This window comes from Ursus arctos, unplaced genomic scaffold (genome assembly GCF_023065955.2).
Source record: "Ursus arctos isolate Adak ecotype North America unplaced genomic scaffold, UrsArc2.0 scaffold_19, whole genome shotgun sequence".
Classification (NCBI taxonomy): domain Eukaryota; kingdom Metazoa; phylum Chordata; class Mammalia; order Carnivora; family Ursidae; genus Ursus; species Ursus arctos.
The window spans coordinates 51,247,170-51,264,626 of NW_026622863.1; the positions used below are offsets into that span (position 1 = coordinate 51,247,170).

The window sequence follows — 17,457 nt, forward strand, 5'->3', positions numbered from 1 at the left end:
AGCAGCACCCACACACCAGTGTCTGTAATTCACTTCTGTCTCGGGGGGCTGCCCAAGCCTGCTTTTGCTCCTTACGCTGATGGCAACCTGATGCTACAGGCTTAACTCACGAACTCTGTTTCCCCACTGCCTCTCCCCTAGCACGGTCAGCTCCATGAAAGCGGGACCAGGAGCGTCCTGGTAAAGGCTGTGCCCCGGTGCCTGGAATGAGGTACCCTGGGAGCTCCCCGCTGATGGGCAAGCCAAGGCCGGAGCCTCCAGGAGGGGCTGACGATAAAAGGAGAACGGGAGGGAGTCAGGTGGGAGGCAGGAGATGAGACTGTCCAGGAAGGCAGGGAAAGGGGGATAGAAGCCTGGCCATTGGTGGGCCCTAGCTCACACCTCTGAGTCCCCACTCACCAGGGCTGGGCTTCCTGTGAGCATTACTGGCTGGTGTCACAACTGTCCCACTGAGAACCCAGGGATCCTCGCCACGCTCAAGCTGGATGACTACCCGGGGTCGTGAGGCAGAGAGTCCTGTGAGAAAAGACAAGCAAGTGAGAGGCCAGGCCCAGCTCAAGACAACCTCCTGCCCAACAGATGGCAGGAGTCACGACTTTATGGGACACAGACGGTGTCATCTGTGCAACCAGAAAAACACACCACTGGGAAGGACTCACAGGAAAAGTTCAATGGTTCCTGTGGGGAGAACCGTGCTGGCAGGGGCAGGTGAAAGGGGCCGAGCCTGGACACAGAGACTCCACAGTGGCACAGGGACACGCGGCCAGCTGGTGTGAGGCTGCTCACGGGCCAACAGGAGACATGGGGTTAGTGCCGGCGACAACTGAGCTTCCCATGGAGAACCCAGGGCCTTACCCAGTGAGGCCACAAGTGCGAAGTTCTCTAGCATCACGTGGCAGTACAAGGCCCTCTGGGCTGCGTCCAGGAGCTCCCACTCCTCCTGGGAGAAGTACACGGCCACATCCTCAAAGGCCATCAGGCCCTACAACAGTGGGCAGGGGAAGATGGACACGATCTAAGCTATGGCTGTATGACCCAGGACCCACCTCCCTGTCCCAGTGGCTACCTTTCCTCATGTCCCTCAGAGGCTTACCTTCCTCCCCTACCCCCTCCTCCCCCGGGCTCTGCAGATGAACTTCCCTCCTCTCCCCTAAACCCTACCTGTCTAGGGCATAGATGCCTTCGCGGCCTCCCCACTGGCCACTTCCACAAGGCAGCCAGAGCAAGCTCACGGCCTTCAGATGGCCGCCACCCCAAAGGCAGGCCCAGGTGCCCACTTATGCTCCAGCCTTTGCACAAACGGACCCTCCCCAAACATGCCCTTAACTGTTCTTGCAATTAGCAATTGTACAAGTCCCAGCTATGGACCCGCCAGGACATGCCCATGTCTGGAGGGATGCCCCCTTCTGCTGAACTTGCCTGACATGCCAAGGCTGCTCCTCCAGCACGAAGGACTGGGCTGATCCCCTCCAGTCACTACAGGAGGGGGCCCAAGGATCTCCTGGGCACACAGGAAGCCAGTTTCCTCCTCCCTCCATACGCCCCCACCCCCTACCCCCATTTCCTTGGCCAAAACCCTGTCTTCAGCCACTTGCCAGACTTCCTCCCAGAGCCCCAGGGGCTCCCAGCCTGTCTCCATCTTCCTGGAGTGCTACCCAGCCCTGGCTGAGTCCATGAGATTCCTTCCTCCTAAATTTGAGTCCCAGGCCCTGCCTTGGCTTAGAGTATCAGGACTGTGTCCTTGGACATCTGCAATTCCAGGTCCACGTGATAATACCTCCACTCTGGGACATCACAGACTCCCTGATCTTACTCTGAAGCCCACTTTCCCTCAAATTCCTGTTTCTGTCTACAGCAGTTCCGTTCTTCCGGGGTCTCAGGCCAAAAAAACTGGGGACTGTGCTCCACTCGGGCCACTGGCTCCCACGCCACACTGAGACATCAGATCTATCCAGAATCCAACCACTCTTCCCATCTCCACTGGCCTGGTGTGCCGCAGGTGCCGTCTTCGGCCACCTGGGCTGCGGCAGTGCCTGCTCCCTGCACACGGCCACCCCTGCTCTGCGTCATTTTCCCGCCAAGCAAACGGTGGCAATACTTTAAACACCCTAACTTAGAGCATGTCCAGTCTCTGTTCGAATCCTCCCACGGACCCCGACGCAACTCCAGCCTGCCATTTCTCTCCCGTGCTCACGTCAGGAAGCTGTTTCGGAAGCAACTAGGCTCAGTCTCCCCCCAGCTTTTTGCAAGTGCGGGACCCTCCGTCTGGAACTTCCTTCTACACCTCACTCCCTGAGCTGCCAGAAGGGGGGCTCTCACACGTGCACGCTCCACTGGCCTGAACACCGGGGCCTAGGACGAACCGAGAGGGAGACAAAACGTCCAGGTAAAGTCCCTCCCTGAGTCGAGACTCGGGTCCCTCCAGGACGGATCTAGGCGGTGGGTGGGGTCTTAAACTTCCTCTACTCACCTGCGCCGGGTCTGTCAGCGCCGCGGTCGCCATCGGACGACGCGGACGTCCCGGCTCCGAGCCTCAGTCTCCCCGTCCGTCTAGGGCACAGACGCCCTGGAGGCCAGGACGCCGCCTGCCCAGCCGCCCGGGGGTCGGGGAACACGTGACTCGGGGCACCGCCCCACAGCCCCGCGGGCGGCCGGGCTCCACCCGGAGAAACCGAGATTCGGGCGGCGCGACCGTCGCCCGCGACCACGGCGTGCGCCTAGCGGCCCTCCGCTCGCGCACTCGTCGCGGCCCTCGCTTCGACTCTGCAAGCCTCCTGGAAACAGGCTAGGGCCCACCGCGCTCCAATCCCCAACACCGGTGTGGCCCCACGCCCCGCAGCAAAGTGACAGTCCCCGGACGCCGGAAGTCCAGCCCCCACAAGCCCTCATTGGCCCAATGCGCGCAGCGGTCGCACGCGCGGCGCCTTCTGGGAAGCGTAGTTCCCGCCCGCTCTGCAGCTCCCTGGGCGGCGCCCTTTCACACGTCCGTGGCAACGGCCAGGCGTGTCCGCGCAGCGCGCTGGGAAATGCAGTCCCGCAGGCGCCCCCGCCTCCGAGGGCCCGCGCGCCTGACGTGGGGAGTCACCTGGCTGGGCGTCCTGCGCTCAGGGTCCTGGGAGGCCGCCGTGCACCCAAGGGAAAGGCCCCGAGGCTAAACGTCCCAGGAGGCGACCCCAGCCCGGGGCTTTAAGGGCAAAGCCCCGCGGTAGGGCCGGGCTGGGAGCCGTGGTGGTGTTTCGGCCGCGAGCCCGGGAATGCAGACCCGGTTCCACCTCTGGAGGCCTGTGCTAGGGTTCGGCCTCTCTGTGGCCTGTGGGGTTGACATCAGTTTTGCAGCCTCTCCACCAAGAGGTGCAAGCCCCCAGCCCGCATCTTTCTTGAGTCTGGATCGTTCTCTGAGACGTCCCTAAACCATCCGTTTTCCTTGCTAAATGGGCCGCGCAAAATGGACTTTCCCAGACTTGCTTGTCTTTGGGTCGTCTAGGTGGTGCTGGCACATCACGGTATCGATTCCTTGCTCTTCTTCGGGACCGACCTGGGTGTCTGTCACACACAAAAACAAAGGAAAGGCAGTCTCAGTGCACACGGACGACTGCTGGCAGAGAACAAGAGATTTTCCCTTTGTTGCTCCACTGTGACGGGTTTTCGGGATCCGTAATCTTCATACATAGATGGAACAATAATATTACCCAGCGCTTCTTACCCACCGTTTTAAGGAAATACGGAATTGATCTGTGTCAAGTTCGTTCATTCTTTCTGCCTGCCTGCCTTCCTCCCTCCTTATATGTGCATCTATCTCAGCCATAACTCATCCTTAGAATGGAAATCCTCGATGTGCAAGGGAGCACATCAATTTTGCAATATTCGTGTGTAAATATTGCTCACTTCGAACGAATTTAAGAAAATCTAACATATTAAACTCGTGGTTTAATCAAAAGCTTAGAAGCATTACAATTTAAAGCACTCTGAATGTTTGGAGACATTAAGTCTCTTGAAAACTTCTTATTTTAAAATTATCCCTATAATGTGTAATTAGACTAGAGGGATCTTGATTGCCTAATATTTAGAGAAATGCTGTTTGATAAGTTCATAATTTAATTGGAAATGAAAAAAAAAAAAGGCAACAAGTCTTCCTCTGTACACAAAATAGGTCCATATCCCTGGCTCCAATCTCCCGTGAACAAGAATGCACTGCGGGGTAGGGGTGCTAGGGGTGGGGGCAAGACAGCAAACCAAGACACAATTGAACCAATGTGCCTCAATAATAGAGTATGTATAAGTTCCTGAATGTATATGCAAGCTCCGTGCCCCACACCCTAATACACTGAATCAAAGTTTCCTGGGGGAATGGGTGGCTCAGTCAGTTAAGCGTCAGACTCCTGATCTCGGCTCTGGTCATGATCTCAGGGTCCCGGGATCAAGACTCACCTTGAGCTCCCTTTCTCACTCCTGCTTTCTCTCTCTCCCTCTCCCCCTCTCAAATAAATATATGAAATCTTTAAAAAATAAAAAAAAGCAACATGGAGGAAGACGAGTCAGAGCTTAGGCCCAAGGTAGGTCAGGCTGACCTGAGTTTGCAGCTGGTTTCCTCTGACTATAACCTGTGTGTTCTGGGGAGCTGATGTCCCCTGGCTGTGATTTAAGTTTCTTCCCACCTAAAGTACTGGACTAAGAATGCACAGCTCGTGGTTTTGGGGCATATCACCATTCAGCTCCCGGCCCAGGCAGCCTGGCATTAATGTGGGGCACCTCTATGTCTTGTGGAAAACACCACGCCTGTTTTTGGCCACACTGCTAACAGTGTTAGAGCCTTCCACACCTGGGAGTCAGAAAGTGCTTCTAGCCACCAGCGTCCTCTCACATTGCATCCTAGTTCAGAGGGTTCTATTCCTGACTGCCGCAGGAACCAGAACCTCAGTTGCTCCTGCCCTACCTTTCATCTCTCAGGGAAGCTGGCTGTTGGAGTGGGCGGTGATGAGGAAGCGGGTACTGCTGAGCATACCTCGGTGTCCAGCCTCGGCATGGAGCGAGAGGGGAAGGGAGTAGCCCAAGTGCCCAGACCAAATCAACTGGCACCTGGGGCCTCCTGGGATAACCACATGGCAACGGGACAGTGATATTTACATGGAGCTGTCTAATAACAAAATTAAAACAATTTAGCAATGAGTTTGATGTCTGTTATTCAAGAAAAAACCATCCATGGATTATGGGTGTCTAGTGTCTCACAATATTGGAGCATTCTTTCCAAGGGACTGGGGGTCCCAATAAGTGAATGAACTTTATCATGGCCTACCTTCTTTCAGGTACTGTTTTTAGCTTTTCACATATGTTCACTCATTTACAACTCATGATCCCTGCGAGGGGCATCCTGTTGTTGCTGCTGTCTTTGTCCTCTCCCACAACCCCTTAGGAGGAATAGTGTGGCTGGATACCAGCTTGCTCTGGAGGTCTTGTCCTTCGTTGGTGCCCTCTTCCACTTACTATCCACAATGATAAAATTGTTTCATTAAAATCACTGGCCCTCTGGAAAACAGTGTGGAGGTCCCTTAAAAAGTTAAAAATTGAGCTACCCTATGATCCAGCCATTGCACTACTGGGTATTTACCCCAAAGATACAGACGTAGTGAAGAGAAGGGCCATATGCACCCCAATGTTCATAGCAGCAATGTCCACAATAGCTAAATTGTGGAAGGAGCCGAGATGCCCTTCAACAGATGACTGGATTAAGAAGTTGTGGTCCATATATACAATGGAATATTACTCAGCTATCAGAAAGAACGAGTTCTCAACATTTGCTACAACATGGACAGCACTGGAGGAGATAATGCTAAGTGAAATAAGTCACGCAGAGAAAGACAACTATCATATGATTTCTCTCATCTATGGAACATAAGAACTAGGATGATCGGTAGGGGAAGAAAGGGATAAAGAAAGGGGGGGTAATCAGAAGGGGGAATGAAACATGAGAGACTATGGACTATGAGAAACAAACTGAGGACTTCAGAGGGGAGGGGGGTGGGGGAATGGGACAGACCGGTGATGGGTAGTAAGGAGGGCACGTATTGCATGGTGCACTGGGTGTTATACACAACTAATGAATCATCGAGCCTTACATCGGAAACCGGGGATGTACTGTATGGTGACTAACATAATATAATAAAAAATCATTAAAAAAAAAAATCACTGGCCAGTTAGGGTGGGTTTGACGGTCTTTGGAAGGAGAGGAAATATCCTTAGGTGGTGGAGGCAGAGGGAATTTAAGCACATGACCAGTCTTTCTTTTTTTTTTTTTTTTTTAAGATTTTATTTATTTATTTGACAGAGAGAGACAGCCAGCAAGAAAGGGAACACAAGAAGGGGGAGAGGGAGAGGAAGAAGCAGGCTTCCAGCGGAGGAGCCTGATGCGGGGCTCGATTCCAGCGATCCCAGGGATCCCAGGGATCCGGGATCACGCCCTGAGCGGAAGGCAGACGCTTAACGACTGCGCCACCCAGGCGCCCCATGACCAGTGTTTCTGGTGGCGAAGCCAGCCTCCCCACTTACACAGAATCACCACAGCCCTCTGCCGCATAGCACACACGCAGGCACATGCTCTGAAGCAGGAACAAAGGGAAGCATCCTTGTCATGGTCATTGCCTAATGTGGTGCCAGGGATTTAGGGACCGAGAGTGTTCTGGAGAGTTAGATGGAAAAGAAAGGAAGCCTTGGTTATTTTCACCACTGCAGTAAAGAGTGACAGGACAACATCCTGAAAGTACAGCAGAGCAAAGTTTTATTAAAGTACATTCCAGGGGCGCCTGGGTAGCACAGTGGTTAAGCATCTGCCTTCGGCTCAGGGCGTGATCCCAGCATTCTGGGTTCGAGCCCCACATCAGGCTCCTCCACTAAGAGCCTGCTTCTTCCTCTCCCACTCCCCCTGCTTGTGTTCCCTCTCTCGCTGGCTGTCTCTCTCTGTCAAATAAATAAATAAAATCTTAAAAAAAAAAAAATAAAGTACATTCCAAGGGAGAAGCAGGCCAGTCAAGGGAGACAATGGCCCCAGAAACTCCAGGGTGTGGGCTTCTATCAATGTTTTCTTTGTGGTGCATCCTAGGGTCGTATCATTTGAGTGACAGGCCTGAATTATATAATAATTAGCCAATTAAGCACGTCCTTCCCATGATGCATTCAAAATGCCCGTATGGCGACTCCTGAGAGGCTCTGTCTCTCAAATAAATAAATAAAATCTTAACAACAAGCCCCCCAAATACCTGCACCAGAGGAAACCTCAACATTATTTCTGTTCTAGAGGCACAGGTCAGATAAGGACAAGCAGCTGCTTTCTGCACAAGTGCAACAAGCACAACAAACTTAACTCTTCCTCTGCTGGGACGCTGTAACCACAAACTGCCTGCTGGATGGGTGGAATGGGGCGGTCCCTGGGCAGGCCTGGCGTGCGGTGGGGCCCTTGGTAAGGATACCTAAGGTCTAGCCTGCTATTGCTCATGCCTAGCTTCCTAACAGGAGCTGTGTATTTCTTGACTTGAAATTGTCAGGCAGTATTGGAGTTTTCCTTCTGGTCACCAAGGATGCTACATTTAGACTCAGAGTGAGGCACTGTGCTAGTCCCTGCTGCGTACAATGAGGGACTTGAAGGCATTTTCCTTCCCCAGGAGAACTTCTTTTTTTACCTTTTAAAAAGATCTTATGTGTTTATTTGTCTGAGAGAGAGAACAAGTGGGGGGAGCAACAGGCAGAGGGAGAGGCAGGCTTGCGGCTGAGCAAGGAGCCTGATGCGGAACTTGATCCCAGGACCCCGTGATCATGACCCGAGCAGAAGGCAGACGCTTAACCGACTGAGTCACCGAGGCGTCCCTCCCAGGAGGAATTTATAATCACATTACTTCATCTTAGCAAAATTGAATACTTAGAAGATTGTGCCTTGATTGAATATTGAATTCCGTAGTTCTGCTTAGACTGGTGCAGCCAGCCTCTCAAGCTGTGGCATACCCTCACTGTCTTACGAGGTTCATCATATGCCTATCGTACAGCTCAGCAATTCCTTTAGGGATTTATCCTTAGAAAATGAAAGCACGTGACCACAAAATCCTGGTACACGAGGGGCACCTGGCTGGCTCAGTCAGTAGAGCATGTGAATCTTGAACTTGGGGTTGTGAATTGAAGCCCCACATTGGGTACAGAGATTACTTTAAAATCAAGTCTTAGAAAAAAAGTCTTTAAAAAATCCTGGTACATAATGTTCATAGCACCTTTATTCATAATAGCTAAAAGTTGGAAACAACTCCGATGGGTAACAACTGGTGAGTGGAATAAACATGTAGTAATATTTCCTACAATGAGGTACTCCTTAGTAATAAGTGAAATAATGGTATATGTTACAACATTGATGAATCTCCCAAAATTTTGGTGAGTGAAAGAACACACAAAACAGTCCATATGGTATAAATTATTCCATTTATATAACGTGCTAGAAAAGACAAAACTAACCTATAGTGGAGCAAGCAAGTCCTCAGTAGTTGTCTGACACATGGCTTGGAGGTGCCTGGGTGGGAAGCAGCACAAAGTGAACTTAGATGTGATGAGAATGTTCAATATTCTAAGTGTGGCCATTTCATAGGTGCACACATTTGTAAACACCTACACATTTTAAAGAGCATTTTGGGGCATTGGGCTGGCTTAGTCGGCATAGCATCTGAATCTTGATTTCCAGGTCGTGTGTTTGATCCCCACGTTGGGTAGAGAGATTATTTTTAAAAATTAGGAGCATTTGGGGTGCCTGGGTGTCTCAGTCCGTAATGCGTCCAACTCTTGATTTCAGCTCAGGTCAGGATCTCCAGGTTGTGAGATCCGGCTGTGCCTCGGGCTCCGTGCTCAGCAGGGAGTCCGCTGGAGATTCTCTCTCCCTCTCCCTCTGCCTCTGCCCATCTGCATTGTACGGATGGAGGTTTCTGCGATTTGTCCTGCATTACCCACCAGCCCAACCTGCACAAACGCAGGCAGTCTCAAGACTGTTGCTTGTGAGACTTGTGCGGCGTGGGTAACCTCGGAGCCTGGTTAATTGACATTAGCTGGCCTCCAGGTCAGAATTGGCTGTTCTGACACTGAGAGCTATGAATTTTGCCTTGTATCTCCTCTGGCTCCGTGCTGCGCTGCCCCCCAGAATGGAACCTGGGAAGAGAGACAAGTCCATATGGCCCAGGCTCTTTGAATTGGTAAAGACATGGTAACATAGAAATGCAGCCCCCTCCAAACTGCACAGAGGCAAACACGTATTTAGCTTCAGACCCCGTCATCTGCCCTGTAAATACAGCCCTCATTGGGATGTTCAGTCCAAAGTCTCACCTGAGGGCAAGATGCTCTGTTGAGGCCTCTTGGTCGGGACTCCGACTCCAGCCTGGCTGTGTCCACAGGGTTTCCCCCACTGAGGAGGGTGGGTATTTTAAGTACCCAATTTGATGTAATTTTGTCTTCTTTTCCTTTCTTGCTTACTATTGCCCTCATCCATGTGCAGATTTCCCTTCTTTCTGTTTCAATTAGATTTTTATAATATCAATAACGTGCCTTCCCCTTTGAAATTGAGAGCAAGGCTGCTGTTAATCTTTTGTCTAGCAATCCTCTAAAAAATTAGAATTTTATTATATGTAAATTAACAATGTTGACTTTCATGCTGGCAGATTTCAGTATCTCAACCTCCTCCTCAATAAAGCAATGGAGATTTATTTTATTTTATTTTTTTAAAGATTTCATTTATTTATTTGACAGAGAGACAGCCAGTGAGAGAGGGAACACAAGCAGGGGAGCAGGAGAGGAAGAAGCAGGCTCCCAGAGGAGGAGCCTGATGTGGGACTCGATCCCAGAACGCCGGGCTCACGCCCTGAGCCGCCCCTTATTTTATTTTTTAAGTCATCTCTAGATCCAATGTGGAGCTTGAACTCACAACTCCAAGGTCAAGAGTTGTATTCTCTACCAACTGAGCCAGCCAGGCACCCCAGCAATGGAGATTTAAAATGATTTTTATAGGGGCGCCTGGCTGGCACAGCGGTTAAAGCGTCTGCCTTCGGCTCAGGGCGTGATCCCGGCGTTATGGGATCGAGCCCCACATCAGGCTCCTCTGCTATGAGCCTGCTTCTTCCTCTCCCACTCCCCCTGCTTGTGTTCCCTCTCTCGCTGGCTGTCTCTATCTCTGCTGAATAAATAAATAAAATCTTTAAAAATAAAATAAAATAAAATAAAATGATTTTTATAAATAAGGCATTTATGGGACGCCTGGGTGGCTCGGTCCATTAAGTGTCTGCCTTTGATTTGGCTCAGGTCATGATCACATTACTTCATCTTAGCAAAATTGAATACTTAGAAGATTGTGCCTTGATTGAATATTGAATTCCGTAGTTCTGCTTAGACTGGTGCAGCCAGCCTCTCAAGCTGTGGCATACCCTCACTGTCTTACGAGGTTCATCATATGCCTTCATCTTAGGGTCCTGGGACTGAGTCCCACAGTGGGCTCCTTCCTCGATGGGGAGCCTGCTTCTACCTCTGCCTGCTGCTCCCCCTCCTTGTGTGCTCTTTCTGACAAACAAATAAATACAATCTTAAAAAAAACAATAAGGTCTTTATTATCAGTCAAGAGTAGTCTGAGAAGGCTGGTTTGGGGGTGCCTGGGTGGCTCAGTCGATTAAGCCTCCGACTCTTGATCTCAGCTCAGGTTTTGATCTCAGGGTTGTGTGTTCAAGCCCCACATTGGGCTCTACAATGGGCATGGAGGAAGGAAGGAAGGAAGGAAGGAAGGAAGGAAGGAAGGGAGGGAGGGAGGGAGGGAGGGAAGAAAGAAAAAGAAAGAAAGAAAGAAAGAAAGAAAGAAAGAAAGAAAGAAAGAAAGAAAGAAAGAAAGAAAGAAAAGCTGTTTGAATGTTAATTCAGGGGATCATGAAATTCACCAGGGCTATTACACATGGAGTTGGCATCTGTGAAGAAAGGAAACTTTCTCCAAAATCCCTCCAGAGATTCCTCTGGCCAGGTCTCCTTGGCCAGAGCTGGCAGGTAACCATGCCTAACACAATCATGGCTGAGAGGAAACCCCACACCAGCTCAGGACCAGCGGGATCCCCTCCAGGGGGGCACTCAGTCTCAGACCTTCCTGAACAACACAGGCATGAGGGCAGCACAGTCCAGATGCCACAGACGGCAGACTGCCGCTTGTCCAGATCCTGGCAGATCACAGACACAACACAAGCCAGACAACGGAGGCTTTCCTGCTGCATTCAAGAGTCTGACTCCATTTCTGATGCTTGACTGCTGACTTCTTTCTAAACCTCACCCTCCCTTTCCCTTTTGGCTCCATACGCAGGCAGGCTGAAGACAAGTCTGTGTGTGCTCCAGTGAGAACCTTAAATGTCACAAATGTCCAGCCTCCATGCAGTAACTTTCCCCCAGCTCCTTCCTTTAGCCACACGGTCCAACCCACACCGCCCCCTGCCCCCCCCCCCCCCCCCGGCCCCAGCTGCTGTTCTGCGCAGTCAGCCTAGACCTGCTTGTGACTGTCCAGATCTCCCCAGGAGTCCTCTGTGTGAAGAAATTTCCTCTTAAATTCTCTTGGTGCATACAGCAGCAGCTTCGGAAACAAATTTGGTGGTAGGGGGTCCATGGCACATGTGTGGGGTGACCGCCAAACACCCACATGGAGATCACTTCCTCAGGGGAGTGTGCTGGTGCATAAGGTTTAACTGCTGCTGGAAGTTACCTCACAAAAGCTACTCGTGCAGGGCTTATCCTGGCTGCGGTTCCCTTCGTGCTGAATGAAGCCACAGTGGCAAGCCATCCTTCCCTAGATTCATGCACTCGTGTGCAGTCCACTCATGGAATGGAGCTGAGCAAATGTGCCATTTGGGCTGGAAGCTTTCCGACACTGACTGCACTCTAAAGGCTTTATCTGGTGTGAAGTTTGATTTTTAATAAATTAAATCTGCAGCTCAAGGCTTTCCCACACTCGCTGCACTTGCAAGACCTTTCTCTAGTGTGAGCTTTCTCACGGTGCATAATGGAGGAAGGCTGGCTAAGTTTTTCCACATTTAGTGCACTTGTAAGGTCTTTCTCCAGCATGAACTCTATCATGCAGGGCAAAGTAGGCACTGGCTCAAGGCTTTGCCACACTTAAAAAAAAAAAAATTTTTTTTTTTACTTATTTGAGAGAGAGAGAGAGTGCACAAGCAAGGGGAAGAGGAAGAGAGAGAGGGAGAAGCAGACTCCCTGCTGAGCAGGGAACCCCACATGGGGCTCAATCCCACGACCCTGAGATCATGACCCGAGCTGAAGGCAGACACTTAACTGACTGAGCCACCCCGGTGCCCCCAAGGCTTTGCCACATTTGGTGCACTCAGAGGTCTTTCTTGTTTGCAATTTCAAGTGTGGAACTATGTGGAATTTGTGGCTGAAGGCTTTCCCACATTTGCCACATTCACATGGCCTTTCTTTGGTGTAAACAATCTGGTGCTGAACAAGGGCTCGGGTTTCACTAAAGGCCCTCCCACAATGGGTGCACTCTTAGGGCCCTTCTCCAGTGTGAACCTTCTGGTACTTCCTAAGGTTAGACCTGTGGCCAAAGACTTTCCCACATTTGCTACACTCGGGGCCTTTCACCAGCGTGAACCTTCTGGTGCTGATTTAGAGTGTAACTTTGGCAGAAAGCTTTTCCACACTCCATGTACTCGTAAGGCCTTTCCCCAGAGTGAATTTTCTGATGCTTTTTCAGTTTACATGTGTGGCCGAAGGCCTTCCTACTCTCCAGACTCACAAAGGCTGTTTCTCTAGTGTGAATTTTTTGGTGACCAACAAGCACTGATTTCTCCTTGCAGACATTTCTATTTGTTGGGCATCTATCTAGTCTCTCTTCAGGGTGAGTCAGGTGGCTAAGGAGGGTGGAGCTCTTCAGGAAGGCTGTCCCCTAGCTGCTGTACTTGCAGGGTTTCTCTGCAGTGTGGACTTGGGGAACTGCTCGATATTGGGTCTGGGTGGGAAGGCCTTCCTGAGTACAGTACTCCTTCACGGCTTCCTATCACTGTGGGTGGCTGGGTGTTAGGTCACAGCTGTCCAGGACATCCTTACATGTGCACAGCTTTTCTATAGTATGCACTCATCACAGGGGAGAGGTTTCTCTCCATATTAAAGTCAACTGTTGCAGCTGAAGGTTTAAGTGGAACCAAAATTCTCTCCTGCATGCCCCCCACATGTGCAGTTTCTGTCCAGGGTCTGTTTCCACACTTCTCCAGGGACAAAGTCGCTGAAGACTTAACCACCAGGGTTATAAGGGTGGACCTTCTGGCTAGAAGGACCAGCATTGGGAGTCCAGACCTGTGATACAATTTTTCTAGAAACATCTTTTTCCAACAGTGCCTCCTTATCTTCCCTTTCACATGAATTACCTGAAAACAGGGAAATGCCCTTTCTATAGGTTATGGTAGGTGGGTGAGAATGAGTGCCAACAACTCTGAAAAGGAACACATAAACAGAGGCAGGAGATTCCCTCAGTAAGGCCATGAACGTGAAGTCATTCAACATCACGTCCCGGTACAGGATCCTCTGGGCCAGTGAAGAGTCTCCACTCCTCCCAAGAGAGGTACATGGCCACATCCTTGAAGGTCATCAGGCCTTGGAGTGAGGAAGACAGCTGATCCTGCAGGGCACATGAATGGATCTCTTCGAGCCCCAGGCCTAAAAACCAGGGCACCTTGCTCTCTCCCCTGGCAACCCTCTCCTCTATAACACCTCCCAGACATAATAACTCCTCCAGCTTACCCTCCTCCCCAGGTCTTCATTTCAGAGGGGACGCTAGTCTACCAACATCAGGGTCTTCTCCTTCTCCCAAGACCCACTGGCCACTGCATTGCAGCCATTGCATCATAAAATAGGAAGGGAAATGGATATCATCCAATCTGTGTATGCCCTACTTCCAGGTGGTTCCCTGGACATTCTCCCATAGTGTGACCTATGACAAAAATAGCCAGGTTCAAACTTTCCCCTAGGACCCCAGCACCAAGCCCTTGTTCCCACTGTTCTGCCTGACTCATGACAGACTCATCAGTTTGTGACAGCTCCTTTCTCACACCTCTAGGCCCTCTTCTTTCTGCTATGTCCTTGGATCAGCCCTCTCAACTCTCCCCAGGCCACTCTGCATGTGGCAGCTAGTGACCCTGGAAATAATAGCAAGGATCCGATTCCCAGCTGGTCTTGCGACAAAACCTCCAATGACACTCAGGGCTAGTGGCTGCTCCTGGCCCTTTGTTCAAGGCCTTACTCACCTGTCACTGTCCTCTGCTCCTTCTGTCAGCTACAAACACCTAGATTCCCAAATACCCCTGGCCCTCTTACACCTCTGCCTTTGCTTGTCTTAACCCCTTACCAGGTGTGTCCTACCTGTTCCACCATAGGACAGTCCTTCAGGTCCCACTAGTTCCACTATCATTGTGGCTAACACATCCTGATCCCTGCACTTGCAGTAGATTGGACCATTATTCTGTAGCAGCATCCCTACAAGGCCTGCAGTCCCACTGCGGAGCCTCAGTAGTGCGCTGAACCTCCCTTTCCCTGTCACATGCTCTCACAATCCGTCCCCCTTGGGACCACCATCTTCCAAGTCTTACCCAGGGCTACCTCCCTGGTCTAGGGCATCATTACGTGCCTGGACTATTGCTGAAGCCTCCTCTCTGGCCACCCTGTTTTTGCCCTTGCCCCTCAGTCTGTTCACACACCAGCCAAAGAAACCAGTTAATGGCAGAGTAAGAATAAAGGGCCAGCGCTCAGTCTCCCTAAAGAGAGCCTAAGCTGCAGCCTGAATTCTCCTACCAGGTTCTCTTTCCTCCCAAGATGTAAGAAAGATTTTGGGGTTCCCGGATGGCTCCCGGCTCAAGCTCACAAACAAGCCTTTGCACGTCTCTGTCTACGAAGGTGAAAAACCCTTTCAGGCCCCTCCCCCTTTGGGGGCAGCATACTGACCAGTCATCTGGGACACAAAGGCACAAAATGAGAGTGACTCCCATGATTCCGGACAAAGAAATGGAAACGGCAGGGATCCCACGGCACACTCACGCATCCACTAACGTTGGAGCTCCAGGACCTTGAGGTTAGGGGTACTGCCCAGCTTCTGTAAGCAGGACCCCTCACTCTCCAAAGACTTCGGGTAGTGCCACTGTTCCCATGGTAACCCGCTAGGGACGGAGGAGCGAGATACCGCGCGCGCACCCGTTAGGAATAGACCACTGGAAAAACACCTCCTCCGCCCTCAGTTCCACCACGGCTGGTGAAGCCTGGGCAACGGCAGCCAGCCCCTCCGAGCCTCGGTCTCCGGCTCAGTATGGTGGAAACACGCCCAAGGTGTCTCTTCTGGGAAGGTCACCACGTTCGACGGGCTCTTGCGGAAGTCCTGGCGGACATGCCCAGGGCCGTCCATTCTCTTTCCTAGAAAACCGAGGCTCGAGGAGGTGGGGATGATAGCTCGTAGGTCCCGCCCGCAGGCGCAAAGGTCTAGAAAGGAGCCGTCCCCACCGTCCACACTTCGAGCACCTCAAGCCCGGGATGCGGACGCCCTATAGTTTCCCGAACGAGGCCCCAACGCAGGTACCCGGGCCTCTGAACAGGCGCACCGCCCGTCGAAAGAAAACCTCCGCGAGATGCCAGAAGTTCCGCCCTTGCCCGGTGCGGTACGCACGGATATGCCCTGCGTAGCGCAGCGTCCTCTGGGTAGTGTAGTTCACACCGTAAAGCCTACTTGGGCAGGGACCGCGGTTCCGTGTCACCAGGCCAAAGACCAAGTGGCACCGCGAGGAATGTCGGGAATTGGGGGTCCGGCGAGTAGCCTGACCTAAGGCGCCTCTGAGACTCGTCAGCGGCGTTGTCAGAAAGGACCTGGCACCTAGGCCAGGCTGGGTCCATTGCGCCGGGTCCCCGTCCGAGGCAGCACTGGTGGACTTGGCATGGGTAAGGGAAGGTCTCCCAAGCTCCCGCCTGACGAGATTCCAAGCCCCAGTGTCCTAAAATCGAAACTGAGGGTGTCCGGCCTGGGGTCATCTTTTTCCCTCCAGGGTGCACGCACCCCATTTTTAGCGGCCTTGGAATGAAGCATGGAAGTTGTTCCAGGCAGAGGGACCTCCATGTGCGAAGGCTTGGAGGCCATCCAGAGAGGAAGGCATTAGGGAAACTTGAAGTACTTTACTTCTTGTGGGACCAGAAAGCTCCGGGGAGGTTTCACGCTAGGCCTTTATTCTGAGGGCCCCGTGAGCTGAGAAGATCTGTGAATAGAGGAGGGACCTGATCTAATTTGAGCAGTATACCTTTAGTTTCCAAATGGAGAAGTGATGGGGGACCAGATGAAGGTGTAGGTGGGTGTGGACAGAGGAAGGAGGCAACTGCAATCATGGAGGCAAGCGATGGTGGCAGCCTGGACTAGGGTGGTGGTGGCAAAAGATGTAGGAGAAGTAGTCAGATTCTGGATCTCTTCCGCGGGCAGAGCCAGCTGGATTTGCTGATGGATCAAAGAGGGGTGAGAAAGTGATGAGAGGTACAGAAGGATGTTTTTAGCCTGAGCAGTTGAAAGAATGGAACTGCCTTCCATAGAAATGGGAAAGGGGAAAGAGGAGCAGGTCCCAAAGGAAGAGCAGGAGTTGCCTGGAGACATCTGAGTGGAAAGGTGACATGGGCAAGGCTCAGAGATTTGGTGTTCTTGAAAAAGGTCTGGCTGATAGTGCCCAAGGAGTGATGGGCTGAGGGCTTGGACCAGGGTAAGGCCTGGGAACCAGATTTAGGAAGTAGGGTCTAAGGGTCTTGGTTACAGACAACCACTGGAGGGAGAGAAGGGACACTGAGGTTAGGACTGGAGAGCTAGGTGAAGTTGGGCCCAGAATGGAGATTAAGGATAACTATCACAGATGCAGTTGGAAGGAGGCTTGGCTTCACATAGATTTGCAGATACCAGTTGCCTTTTGCACACAGTCCCTCTGGCTGCTATGTGCAGAGGGATCTCTAAGAAGCCTGGGGAGGGGGGAAACATTGGAACAGATGAGGCAAGGCCCAAGGATGTGATAGAAGGACTGTCCGAAACCTATTAGGGCCAGCATAGGGGGCCCAGCATGGGGTCAGTGCCCTAGTGTGTCTCAGATGTGGAGCCCTGGGGGAATTCATCAAGTGTATTGGGGAGAGGTTCCAGGGGCAGTATCAGGGAAGTGGCTGTTAAGACAGGCACTAGAGGCCTGGATCACACACCCATAACTTACACCATAGTCAACTGCCCACCTGCTTGTTGCAGGGCTTGGTGACCTTTGATGACATTGCTGTGGCTTCTCTTAGGAGGCGTAGGGGCCCTTGAGAGGCCAGAGAGGCCTGTTCCATGATATGACTCTGAGGACATTCTTGGGTTCCCTGTGGGGGTGTTTTTGGACTTGGGGCTGGGCACCAGGTTTCACTTACTGACCA

General features: G+C 51.7%; 1 protein-coding gene across 4 annotated transcripts in view; it reads right to left on the minus strand.

Annotated features, from left to right (window-relative positions):
- The window catches only part of LOC113249762 (zinc finger protein 324A-like), a 46,420-nt gene that overhangs the window by 3,012 nt on the left and 25,951 nt on the right, over positions 1-17,457 (minus strand). For 3 of the 4 annotated variants that reach the window (XM_057313900.1, XM_048223538.2, XM_048223537.2), the window contains exons 2-4: positions 2,471-3,543; positions 856-982; positions 400-516 (exon numbers count right to left, since the gene is read on the minus strand). In XM_057313900.1, coding sequence (XP_057169883.1) covers positions 400-516; positions 856-982; positions 2,471-2,503 — 277 coding nt within the window. In that variant the 5' untranslated portion in view covers positions 2,504-3,543. Of the gene's footprint in view, positions 1-399; positions 517-855; positions 983-2,470; positions 3,544-8,487; positions 8,543-17,457 lie in introns of all 4 variants that reach the window. The other variant, XM_057313899.1, reaches the window with a different exon arrangement.